The sequence below is a fragment of the Mauremys reevesii genome, linkage group 1 (genome assembly GCF_016161935.1).
Source record: "Mauremys reevesii isolate NIE-2019 linkage group 1, ASM1616193v1, whole genome shotgun sequence".
NCBI lineage: Eukaryota > Metazoa > Chordata > Testudines > Geoemydidae > Mauremys > Mauremys reevesii.
Window position 1 is genome coordinate 60,307,521 of NC_052623.1, and position 12,313 is coordinate 60,319,833.

At 45.3% G+C, this 12,313-nt stretch overlaps 1 protein-coding gene across 1 annotated transcript in view; it reads left to right on the forward strand.

Annotated features, from left to right (window-relative positions):
* The first annotated feature begins 11,380 nt into the window (after positions 1-11,380).
* TMEM272 (transmembrane protein 272) overlaps positions 11,381-12,313 on the forward strand; it is a 29,579-nt gene continuing 28,646 nt past the window's right edge. Inside the window, exon 1 of the mRNA XM_039519635.1 lies at positions 11,381-11,454. Coding sequence (XP_039375569.1) covers positions 11,397-11,454 — 58 coding nt within the window. The 5' untranslated portion in view covers positions 11,381-11,396. The remainder of the gene's footprint in view (positions 11,455-12,313) is intronic.

The window sequence follows — 12,313 nt, forward strand, 5'->3', positions numbered from 1 at the left end:
TCCCTTCAGCCAGTCAGGCAAGCTGGCCAATGAGGTGATCCTACCACAACTCAGCTGAGCCCATTAATCTGCCTGGAGGCTGGGCTGGCTAGTCCTCAGGCTCAGCTGAATGGGTTCACTCCTGACACCTGAGGCATCACACAACTCTGACAAATGGGGGCTTTGTGCCTTTACTAGAAGGTGGAGACAACATCTTGGCCAGCTCTTCAGAGCATTTCCCCTTTCTGACCAGCACCACTTCAGTCTTGCTTGGGCTCAGCTTGAGCCAGCTCTTCTCCATCCCAGAGCTAATTTCCTCTCAGTATTCTGGTGGCGGTTGCAGAGAATGAGCTATATAGTCAGGCTTGGCAGAATTTGGGGTTTGTTATTTTAGCAATTTCCATGGTTAATATTGATTTTTAATTTTAATTTCCCCCCCTCCCTGTTTTTTAACTGTTTTGATTTTTACAGCTGTGGGAAATGAAGCAGCTGAGGCTAGGGTTAGGGCAGCGTTGACAGCAGGACTGCAGGGGGGTCCCTGTGTGGCCAAGGGGCCTAAGACACCGGGGTACAAGGTGTGGGTGAGGTTGTGAGCAGAGACCCCCTGGCCAGGGCTGCAAGGTGGAGGACAAGCCCTTGGTGGCAGGGCAGGCCGCCCCCTGCTGAACTGCTGAACAGTTCCTGCCTGAGGATGGCCCACATGCTCCTGGCTGATGAGTGAGTGAGTAGGGCTGTGCAGCTGCAGAGGGCTCCCTGCATAGTCACGGGGCTGATGACACTGGGTCCCTGCGTGTGCAAGGGGTGGGGAAGGCTGTGGGCTTGGAGGGCAGTGCATAAACCCCTAGCCTGGGGCGCAAGGAGAAAACGATACTCCAGCTGAGGGGGAGACCATCCCTGCTGCTGAATGGCTCCTGAGCCAATTAGCAGTGGGTAACCTCCCCCATGGCCAGGGGCACGTCTTCCTCCACCTCTTTGCAGTTGTGGCCAGGGGTCTCTGCTCTGCCTCACTAGGTCTGCAGCCTTCCCCACACCTTGCGCCTGTGGGGATCAAGGTCACTTGCCCTGAGGGAGCCCTCTGCAGCCCTGCTGTTACAGCCCTGCATCCTCACTCTAGTGAAAGTGGGGCTACAGAGGGCTTCTGCACTGCCACAGGGCTGGTGATGCCTGATCCCTGCAGGCACAAGGTGGGTGGAGGAAGCTGCACTCATTGTGTGTGAGCTGAAATCAACGTTTACCGACATCTTATCGATTTAAACTGAATCCTGCCAACCCTACATAGAGCTGAGTGTTAATGGTGTACTGCTGGCAGCTACCCCATGGTGTCTCACTGTCTCTACCAGCAGTCTCATGTAGCTATTGAAGAGAAGCAGGGATAGTATGGATCCCTTGGGGTGTTGCCCATCTCCTCTCTGAGTTCTTACAGAGATGGCAGTTGTAATTACAGTGAACTCCAGCAGAATCAACTGTGCTAGCTACAGCACTGACTGTGCTAGTGAACACCAAAATGTCATCTCTGGTTTGCAGGAATCTAGGCCTGCTACATCTGCAGCATGGAATTTTTGCTGTGGGGATTGGCCCTGATTTACTCCTGTTATTTTTTGGAGAGATTTGATTGTAATAATTGCATGTTGTAATTTCTGGGATCCCATTTGGCTTAGCTGTTAAATGCTATGGAAAGCAGGTAAAGTGATTTCACACACACCCCTCCACTGCTAACCAAAGCAGCTGTGAGCTAAACATTCACACGTCTTGCCTTGAACAATGGAAAACTGAAAGATGTATTGAATTTCTTTTCTTATAACTACATGTGTTGCTATTAATAAATGATAAAAAGCTTTTTCTCTGAAAGCATTATGATAAGATGATTGTTTCTACAACAAAAAGTAGCACTATTCTATTCATCAGTTTTAAAATTACTGCTGTCTCTGCCAACCTGTAGACAGATTCTCAGATTAGATGGAGCCATTTCCTGAATGCACTCACTGGGCCTGGTTCTCCGCTGACTTGCAGTATGGTTATATGAACCTGTACAAAGTGAGGGTGAAGGTAGAGGTGGGCTCAGAGAGACTTGCTTCTACATTGTAAGCCAGCCTTCACTGGGGGAAAAGGTGTGATCTTTATAACGAGATGGCTAACTCGAATTAGCTCTCTTGTTTTAAAATCCTAATGGAGACAAAGCACGGGGTAGTTTCACCTCAGTGTGGCTGGTTGAGGTAAACACTGGTGGGGGAGGGTCTCAGGTTTGCCTCAACCAGCTACATCAAGGCAAAACTACCCTGTGCCTTGTCTCCACCAGGAATTGTCCGTGAGTTATTTTGAGTCTGATTTGGCATTGTAAACACCACCCCTTTTTCCCTAGTGACTATACAACACTGATTTTGTTCTCCATGATCTTTTGTAGAGTGGATGGACTCACAAGTTTTTATCTTGACTGGGCTGCTCACACAAGAGTGGTGATCCTTTGGGACCCAAGTTTATTTCTGGTTCCTCACACATTTGTGTGTGAGGTACTACTACTACTACTCACATTCCTTACAGGGCACACCATGCAGGATGGCTCAGGAATCTACTTTTACTGGATTGACTCTCAATTAACTTCTCCCTCTTCAGACTCACTGCTAGGCCAGGAGCAGCAAACATCTGGAGTTAGGGCAGTGCCAGGATGCAGCCTCTAGGACCCAATTCGGTGACCACTGAAGTAAATGAAAAGACTTCTATTGACTTCAGTGGGTTTTGTCTCTATCCCTATGGAGGAACCAAGAGGCCACATATGTATGTATACATGCAGCCAAGTCACTAAACACCCAGTTGTGCACGCAAACATGCAGTTGTGTAATTATTCAATTTGTGTATGAAGATCTCTAGGTAAATGGATGTACATGTAAATTATACAGGTGCCTTTTTAGAGGTATTTTGAAAATCTGGCATTTTTGCACCTTAATTTTGCCAAATCCTATAATTTTTTTAATAACCAATGAATTAGGAGAATTGTAACTCTATTTGGGTGTTTTGGCTTGTAAATTATCCAGTCATGAGAACAAAGAAATTCAAACTGGAAATAAAATACAACATTCCTAGATGAGTGTCTCCATCTCTCTGTACTAAGCACTCTTCCCAATTAAATAGCCAGGGAAAGTCACATTGGCACTGCTGAAAGAAGAACATGAACATGAAGCACATGAACACCCTGTTCATGTGTTCAGGTTTCCAGAAGCTATGGGCTTGGTGCATGAATTACTAGGTGACATTTTATGATTGATGTTGTGCAAGAGGTCAGACTAGATGATCATAATGGCTCCTTTCGGCCTTAAAATGTATCACTCTTTTACAGGGGCGGCTCTAGGAATTTTGCCGCCCCAAGCAGGGCAGGCAGGCTGCCTTCCGCGGCTTGCCTGCGGACGGTCGGCTGGTCCCGCGGGAGGTCCTCCAAAACCACGGGACCAGCGGACCCTCCTCAGGCAAGCAGCGGAGGGCAGCCTGACTGCCGCCCTTGCGGCACTTGGAGTGCTGGGGCCTGGAGCCGCCCCTTCTCTTTTAGGAAAATAGGGTTTTGACTATGCTCTCAGATACATCAGTATAAATTAGCAGTAACCACTAAAGTCACCAGTGTAAGCAAGACCAGAAGTGCCCTTCTTATACCCTATGCCTGTGTGAACTCACCAGTGTAAGCAAGATCAGAATCTTATACTTAGTGAAACTTCACTAGAAACTGAACAGAACAGTTCCATCCCCACTGTTGTCATCATAAAATGACATGAGGAGCAGTGTTCAAGACTAGAACTTTCATCAAAAGTTTGCCTGGAGAGATAGCAAGTCCCTCACAGGAACAAAGTTACTTTTACTGAAGATGAAATTTTAAAGTAACTGTGGTTCTACACCAGAGATGGGCAAACTATGGCCCGCAGGCCACATCTGTCCTGTGGTACCGTCCTGCCCAGCCCTTGAGTTCCCAGGGAGGCTAACCCCCGGCCCCTACCCTGCTGCCCCCCCTCCCCTGCAGCGCCGCCGCCGCACGGGCAGCACTCTGGGTGGTGGGGTTGCGCGCTCCTGCTGAGCAGAGTGGCAGCATGTCTGGCTCCGGCTGGGCGGCATGGCTGCCAGACATGCTGTTCTGAGCGGCATGGTAAGGGGGCCGGAGGTTGGATAAGGAGTAGGGGATCCCAGGGGAAGTCAGGGGACAGGGAGCAGGGGGTGGTTGGATGGGGCAGAGGTTCTGGGGGTTGTCAGGGGACGGGGGACGGAGGATGGGGCGGTTGGATAAGCATGGGAGTCCCGGGGGGGCCTGTCAGGGGGCGGGGGTGTGGATAGGGGTCAGGTGATGGGGAAAAGGGGGGTTGGATAGGCGTGGGATCCTGGGGGGCCTGTCAAGGGGCAGGAGTGTGGATAGGGGTCAGAGCAATCAGGGGACTGGGAGCAGGGAGGTTGGCTAGGGGGTAGGGTCCTGGGGGTGGTTGGGGGGAGTCCCGGGAGGGGGTGGTTAGGGGACAAGAATCGGGGTTGGATGGGTTGGGAGTTCCGAGGGGGGCAGTCAGGGGGTGAGAAGTGGGAGGGGTCGGATAGGGGGTGGGGGCCAGGCTCTTTGGGGAGGAACAGCCTTCCCTACCTGGCCCTCCATTTTTGCAACCCCGATGTGGCCCTCGGGCCAAAAAGTTTGCCCATCCCTGTTCTACACGCTGGGGAATTGAAAGACTTGAGGTAAACACAGTCTTGTTATGAAATATGCCTTATGCTTCTTAAACCTTAAAACATGAGGGGAAAACACATTTACTGGTTTGATCAGCTTGCTTGGATCTTGGAATTCCTGAGGCAGATTAATATCCAATAGTAAAGAAACAGAGCTCTTAATAAACTGGAGTGTGTTTTAATTGGAATGCAGTACCAGGCTATAAATAGCAAAAAGAAGGGCTAAAAACTCCTTTCTTGTCTATCCCCAACTTCCCTATCTTCCTTTCTCCAGTTTCCCGTTCCGCCTTCCTTTACCATTGTTACATGACATAAAAAAGAATCACTGGAAGAGTTGCTTTCTTGAAACACTGAACGAGGTGCTTTATTATAATAAGGAAAACAGAACTACCCTTAAAACTTCTCAGTCCTTCTCTTTGAATTTTTTCCTAGACTCTTCCGCAGCCCTCTCCTACCTGATTTCCTGCTACAGATCTAAATATATCCTCACATTCCCCTTCTTTTTCTCACTAAAATGTCCTTGCTTCTAAGCTGAGGAACGTTCTACTTGGGAATTTACCATATTTTCCTTCTCCCCTCCCCATCCAACTGTTAACTCCTTCCCTAAGGTTTGTTAGTGCTCTATATTGAATGGATTGCTCATGAAAGGGGTTGTATTGATAATCTTGGAAACCAGACTTCTAGCTACAGAACAATTACAGTGCTGCCAATTCCTGCAATTTTATCGCAAGCCTTTTGGTATCTAGTGTTATTTCGGGCCTCATCTCCTAGAGTCATGTGATTACTTGAGAATCTAAGCTTTAGTTAAAAACCAAGTCAGTTTCTAGGCCTTATAGCTGTGGAGAAAAGCTTGAAAAGTTTCACCCTAAAGTTTCAAACAACACAAGATAAAGAAAAAGAAATCCTTGGTGATTATTTTTAAAAAATCTCAGTGCTTTTAAGACAATCTCAGGGAGCTAATTTATGATTTTGGAGCATTTGGGGTAGCAATGCTGCAGTTACACTGGGGACAGCTGCCATGGCAGCTTTCCCCTACTGCTGCACCTTAATCTTGTTCAGAAAGGATCACGTCTAGGGGAAAGAGTAGTTCAGCCCCCCATACCAATTCAATCCTCGGTCCCTCTGCTGGCAAAGCTGACAGAGGTGCCAACAGATGTCAGATATGTGGGTGATTTTCGTAACACAGACAACTGTCTAGCAAAGAGAAGATTTCACTATTCTACAGCTTCTTGTGGCATCTAGAAACTAGCTTCACTCACCCACTTCCTTTACTCTGCATCTCAGTGTCCCTTGTACGCAGTCATCTGTCATGGTTAGAAGTCAAGCTAAAATCATAGAAACTGGAGATGGAAAAGACTTAGTAGGTAACTTTGCAAATTCCTTGGCCAATACAGGCTTGCTCCCAAGTGCATGTTCAGACTAATTTTTAAAGATTCATGCAAAAGGATTTCTATAATTTCCTTTGGGATTCTATGCCACGATTTAGTAGCTATTCCTGATAGAAAATTTTATTCAGCTCACATTTTTCTTTGTTCATTTGCATCTGATTTCTCTTAGTTACACTTGCTTGGACTAATCCAAACAATTCCTCTCTTTCCTTGCTATTCCTACCTTTTAAACACTATGATGTCCTGTTTAACTTCCAACTTTGGTAACTAAATTCGAACTACTACTGTTTCAGTTGGTGCTTCCCTTCTTTTCCTAAAAACAGTTGTGCAGTGTTGTGGTGTTAGCACAGGTGTCATCAGGGGCAGCTCTAGACATTTCGCCGCCCCAAGCAGGGTGGCATGCCGCGGGGGGCGCTCTGCCGGTCGCCGGTCCCGCGGCTCCGGTGGACCTCCCGCAGGCATGCCTGCAGATGCTCCACCGAAGCCGTGGGACCAGCGGACCCTCCGCAGGCACACCTGCGGGAGGTCCACCGGAGCCGCCTGCCACCCTCCCGGCGACCGTCAGAGCGCCCCCTGCGGCATGCCGCCCCAAGCACGCAATTGGCGTGCTGGGGTCTGGAGCCGCCCCTGGGAGTCATACCAGAAGTGGCTGCATTTCAGTGGTGAATTAGTAATATCAAGGGGCACAGTTGTAGAGATCTTACCCATTTGAGCGCTCCTCTTGAAATCAATATGAATACTGGTGGAGCAAGGTATTAATCAACATGAGTAAGGATTGCAGAATCAGGTCCTCTGTACCATGCCCAGAATATACTCTCAATACTATTTACCCACATTTAAAGACCATTGGGTTCCTTCATAATGAAAAACTACATTATACATTATTTTTTGTACATACTAGACCAATTGCATGTAAAAAAATCTTCAAGCAATGCAATTTTCTTTTCTCCATTAAAGCCAACCATGGACATAATCCTCCTAATGCATAGCTGTTAGCTTTGCTTCAACATTAGAATTATATCACATATGAATGCTGTGCAAACATGAGAGCTGAGTTCACTATTGTTTCTCCAAAGTTTTGGCAGGTATTTTGTCAGTTCCCTAATGATGATTTTAACAGCTGGTAGCCTTTTTTGCAAAGCCTTTTATAAAAGGCCCTAAATATGTGTAGATCTTCATTAATGCTGTAGTTGCTCCCAGAGAGATTTATCTGTCAAACATAGTTTCCTATTGTACAAAAGGTATTGCTTTCTAGCTAGTGACACAGCACTTATTATTAGACCTGAGATTTCTGACAGGCACCTGCTAATGAAAAGAGAAACTGGTGAATAACTATTCAAAAATAGATCTCTAGGGAGGTAGTATAGGATATATGGAATAAACAACATCCAGTAGCTAACACTAAAAGTTGTGTATGTGGCAGCTTTGCAAATCGCAGAGGACTATATCAGGCCATTGCAAAGAGCAAAACGGTACCATAAAATAAACCAAGCATCAGCTACTAGCTGCTGATTTATGGATAAACCAAATCTACTGAAAGATTTTTGCAAAGGAAATATCTTTTTGTTCACCTTCACAAGTCTTCTATGGGCTCCTCTGCTGCCCCCTGATGGCACTGTAAAACCCTGCAATTGCTGGGTTGAGGAGCAAGCTGAATGTGGGAGTATATAGGAAATAGTTATAATCCATTCTCCTCACAACTAGAAACAGCAGAGGAGCTGCCTGGCGGCAGCAGAGGAATTTGAGTAGCGATAAAGAGAAAAGGTGTGTGCAACAGAGAGAGAAAGAGATGGAATGAAAAGAAGCCACGATCACGTAAAGCCAGCTAACTGAAAGCAGAGTCCCTGGAAGCAGAGTATGACTATAGTGTAACACAGGATCCGACTTTCACAATATACTTTTGTTGAAGAATCTATTTTGTGATTTCTCATTCCAGACTTCCACTGGTTTAACAAGGTGAGTTAAAGTTGAAGTCCTTTCAAGTATGAGAAATTCATTGGAAAAATGCTGATTTGCCAGGAATGTTTGCAGAATAAAGGACAATGTCACATTTTATACTTTGTCAGGAAGAAATGGACTGCAAACCAGTATGGTAGAAATGGTTTTCGGAATATTTAAAAAATCCTCAAGAGTCTATGCAGTGAGATGAACGTGTTTCTATTGCTGAAGGATTTGGGGTCTTGGGGCAAAGCCTATCTGATTGAGCTATCAGGAATTGTAGATCTACAGTGCAGTGGACTGAGAATTTAGAAAGCAACAGAGTGTCTTCCTGTTTTATTCCTCAACAGTGTGAGGTGTTTGGAATTGATTGAAAGTGTAGCTTATTTTGTGCAGCCAAAGTATATTTTGAGAAATCAAATAATAGACCAATTTGGAATCTGTTCTTTAACTGGATAACTAGTGATGAGAACAGTGTAAAAGGGGATTTACAAATGCATAGGGGTCAGCATGCTCACAAGAGAGAGAATCATTCTTATTTTGGTGAACACAACTCTGAAAATGTAAGGTTAGGACAGAAACCATCAGCAGCAAACCAGTTCAAAGTTAAAGCAACCTGGGGCTGGGTTTACAGACGGGTCTGAGCTACAGAGACTTCTCATTACTGCCTGGAGGAATAAGGGATAGAGTTTTAAAACCAGAGGCGCAATATCTGAGAAAGTGTTAGCGTGTCATGAGTTTGCTGCAGTTCGAGCCCCCCCTGAAGCCAACGTTCTGGGGCAACCCTGGCCCCCTCCATTGGCACAGCTAGCACAAAAGGGAGAGGGACTGGAGCAGGGCAGGTCAGTTGTGCTGAGACTGAGCAGGATGTGGAGAGAAAATATATCCCCATGAACTCTGCTCTATGGATTCCATCTTTACTATCAGTGGGAACTGCAGGCCAGGGAGTGACCAAAGGATCTGCAGTGCAGCTATGTAGATCCACCAGCCAAATTTCCCCATATAGAGCCATGCAGCTGCTTTGACAGCTACTGTGACCATCCCCATGGTGGCTGAATAACCTGTCCCCTTGGCTCGAGATGCTCTCCCTTAACCTGTGCAGCACAAGAATAACTCCATTTGAGGCAATGAAGTGACACTAATGTAAAACTGAGGTAAGGAGGATCACAGTGTGGGCCTTTGTCTCTAACTTTACCCAGGTGTCTGGGTTTTTCATTACCTGTGGTACCATCTGGTGATTTACTGAGACCTGCTGGCAAAATGAGGGTGCCTATCTGCATTACTGTAGCATTCTATAAGCCTCTACACTTACATTGATTCAGTGTAGTTTTTAGTGGTCATTTAAATTTTAATGTCTTATAATGGCAGTTTTCCAAAGGAAATTACCCCTTAATTTGCCTAGCAACTGAGTTGCTCCTTCACATCTGTTATAGCTAATTACATACAGTAAATGCTTGTGTCCGTAATATGCATTGCGATCCTGCAGATAGGCAGTTTTTTGAATGTTTACCCATAGACTTTATAGCGCTTTCCAACGTAGTAGATTAATCATATAGATTTGAAATCCACCCTGATAAATGGGTGCATGTCACCTATAATCTGATGAAATTATCTCGAGGTTATGTGCATATGCCCTGTTGTGTGTGTACCTATGAAACCATCATGCCTTTTGCTTTCTTAGTACTATGTCTTTACATTTTTAAGAACTCTCCCTCTGTGCAGAACTCAGTTTTAGCCATGTAATTGGATGGCTGTAATTGCTGAGGCCAGCCACTAGAAGGAGACATGATCACATATACTGAGTCTATTTATTGCATTTACTTTATTGTAGTTTTTCTTTAAAACCAAAGTCATTTTAGACTGAGGGTACGTTTTGCTCTCTCTGTGTGGAAATATATCCTGCGCAGCCACAGGAGTTGTTCATTTGTCCATGATAATTTGCTAATCAGAGGTGTGCTGCCTTTTTTTTTTAATGCATTGGTAAAGGATAGATAAAGTAGTTTTAGCAAAAAGTACAACTATAAAAGTATTTTCTGTTGATTGCATTGCCTGCTTTTAAAAACATAAAAATATTGGGTGTTTATATTTTTTTTCATAATGGCCAAAGTGATTTAATTAGATCATTTTAGGATATGCCACTAGCCATGTCTCGTTTCTAAAAGCAAAGTCTAATTTTGGATTGTTCAGGAATAAAACTTACAACCAATGCCCTCAGTTTAATCCATTCTTTTCTACATTTAAAACTGGCCTCTCGTGTGGTTTTATAAAAGTATATACTTTTACTTTGGTAAAGAGTTATGAAGCCTTTTGCTCTGCACTGTTGTTTTGAGCCAGGGGGTCTTGCCAGCATTTTGAAAATTGTACACAACCTATCACTACTACATTGTTACCTCCACCCACCTTTGCCCACTAAGTGCACTTCACTGCCAGTTTCTTTCTTTTAAAAAACCTGTCAATTGTTGCAATCCAAAAGCACAATATTTGCTCTTCAGAAGTATCTTTCTGAGCCAGGGATGGTTTTAGTGGCATGCCGAGTGTGAGCGGGGAGGGGATGTGGTGAACTCCCCCAGAAGCAGGTCACTTCTGACCAGCCAGCATCTTACTGTGGCCAAATGAAGAGAGTCAGCTTTTGCCAAAAGTTACCACACAGCGTTTTCTGAGATAAAACAGTGGTGTCTTCTGAGAGTGGGGGAAGGATGGTAACACAGATACAACTATGTAAAAATTGCTGGCAAATGACTTTTTAAATGTATCCTCTTTATTTATTACCCTTTTAAAAATCACTATCTTTCTTAATAGTGGCTTTGATCCTACACAGTGCAGACAAGGAGTGTAGTACACAGTATAAAGACATGAGCAAGAAAGGGGAGCACAGGGGAAGCTGATCCTGCATTAATGAAAGCTCTGCTGTGTGGCTGCCAGACTGCTCCTGACTAATAGCAGCAGCAAGGCCAAAGGGGAGCAGTTAGCTAAGTGCCTTCTTTGCACTCTGCGGATGGCACTGAATTCCTCTTGTTCAGACACATCCAGTTGTGCACCCCCACATCACTCTCCTTTTTGGCCATGCATGCTACTCTATTTCTATACAGTCTCCTCTCATTTACACCCATGTCACACAGTTGATTTTAGTGGCGTTACTCCTGATTTACACCAATGTCACGTGGGAGGTGAATCAAGCCTTTAACATTCAGTTGATAGTGGCGCTAGATTCGCTGGTATGCTCTGGCTACTTGGGTCTGCTCCAGCAATCTGGGTGTGCAGCTGCTTTGGGTGACTGGGGTAGGCGCAAAGCTGCTAAAGCAAAGAAGTGAATCTGGCCCATCATGTCTAGTTCATTAAAAACACAATTTATTATTGTAATACCCTTATTATTTCTATCTCTAGAGCTACACCAGACAGTGATCACCAATGGCTGCTGGCCTGGAGAAAGCTTGTCACCGGTGCATATCTAAAATTGCCAGTAATGGTAAGTCACAGCCGTAGAAGTAATCACCTTCTATTACTTAAATGGCCCTGTGGTTACTATAGTTAGAAAAATGGGCTAATACCAAGTTCATTGCAAGCTAAGGGCATCAGAGTTGAGGTAGCTGTACCACCTTCTGCTATGATCTCACTGACAAACTAAGGGCCTGACTCAAAGCCCAGGTAAGTCGATGGAGGCTCTGGGCATTGGATCAAGCCCAAATGGTCTATTCCTGCCTGGTGTGGAGTAATGACAACTCCTACCTAAATCAATTAGCATCTCACAGGAGGGACTCAGTCAGCATGCGGCAGGACTGGGTCCTAAACACAGGTGGTCCTGGTCTGATTCTGCCTTCTGAGTCAGCACTAAACCAATGTCCCAGCCTGGTGTGAGGAGGCACATTGGTGCTGCAGATGTGATGTAAAACTGAGGTCCGGGCACGGAAGAACCCATGGCCACACAAAGTATGTTAACTCTAGTGGCCTGGTCAAATTAAATTTTATAAATACATTCTGCCTAGCTAATTTCCCCCTGCCATTTCCATTGGATCCAGCACTTTTCTTCCCTGGCTGAAGTGTTGTTGTTTGTGTGTGTTTTAGAGAGACAGATTGGTAGACAGACGTACTGTACTAACGGCTGTACGTATAAAGCACTCCCCTGCTGTGGTGCTTGCCTGGAAATTAAAAACACCTTAAAACTCTTCACAATGTACTGCACTGCAGAGCCAAATCTAGTGTCATTCTTTTCAAATGGGGTCCTATGCATGATTTGCCGTAGACTTACAATGGAGAACAGCTATAAAAAATAGTGCAGGTTGACATCTTGTGGGAATGAGTCTCATACCCTATGACCTGCCATCGCA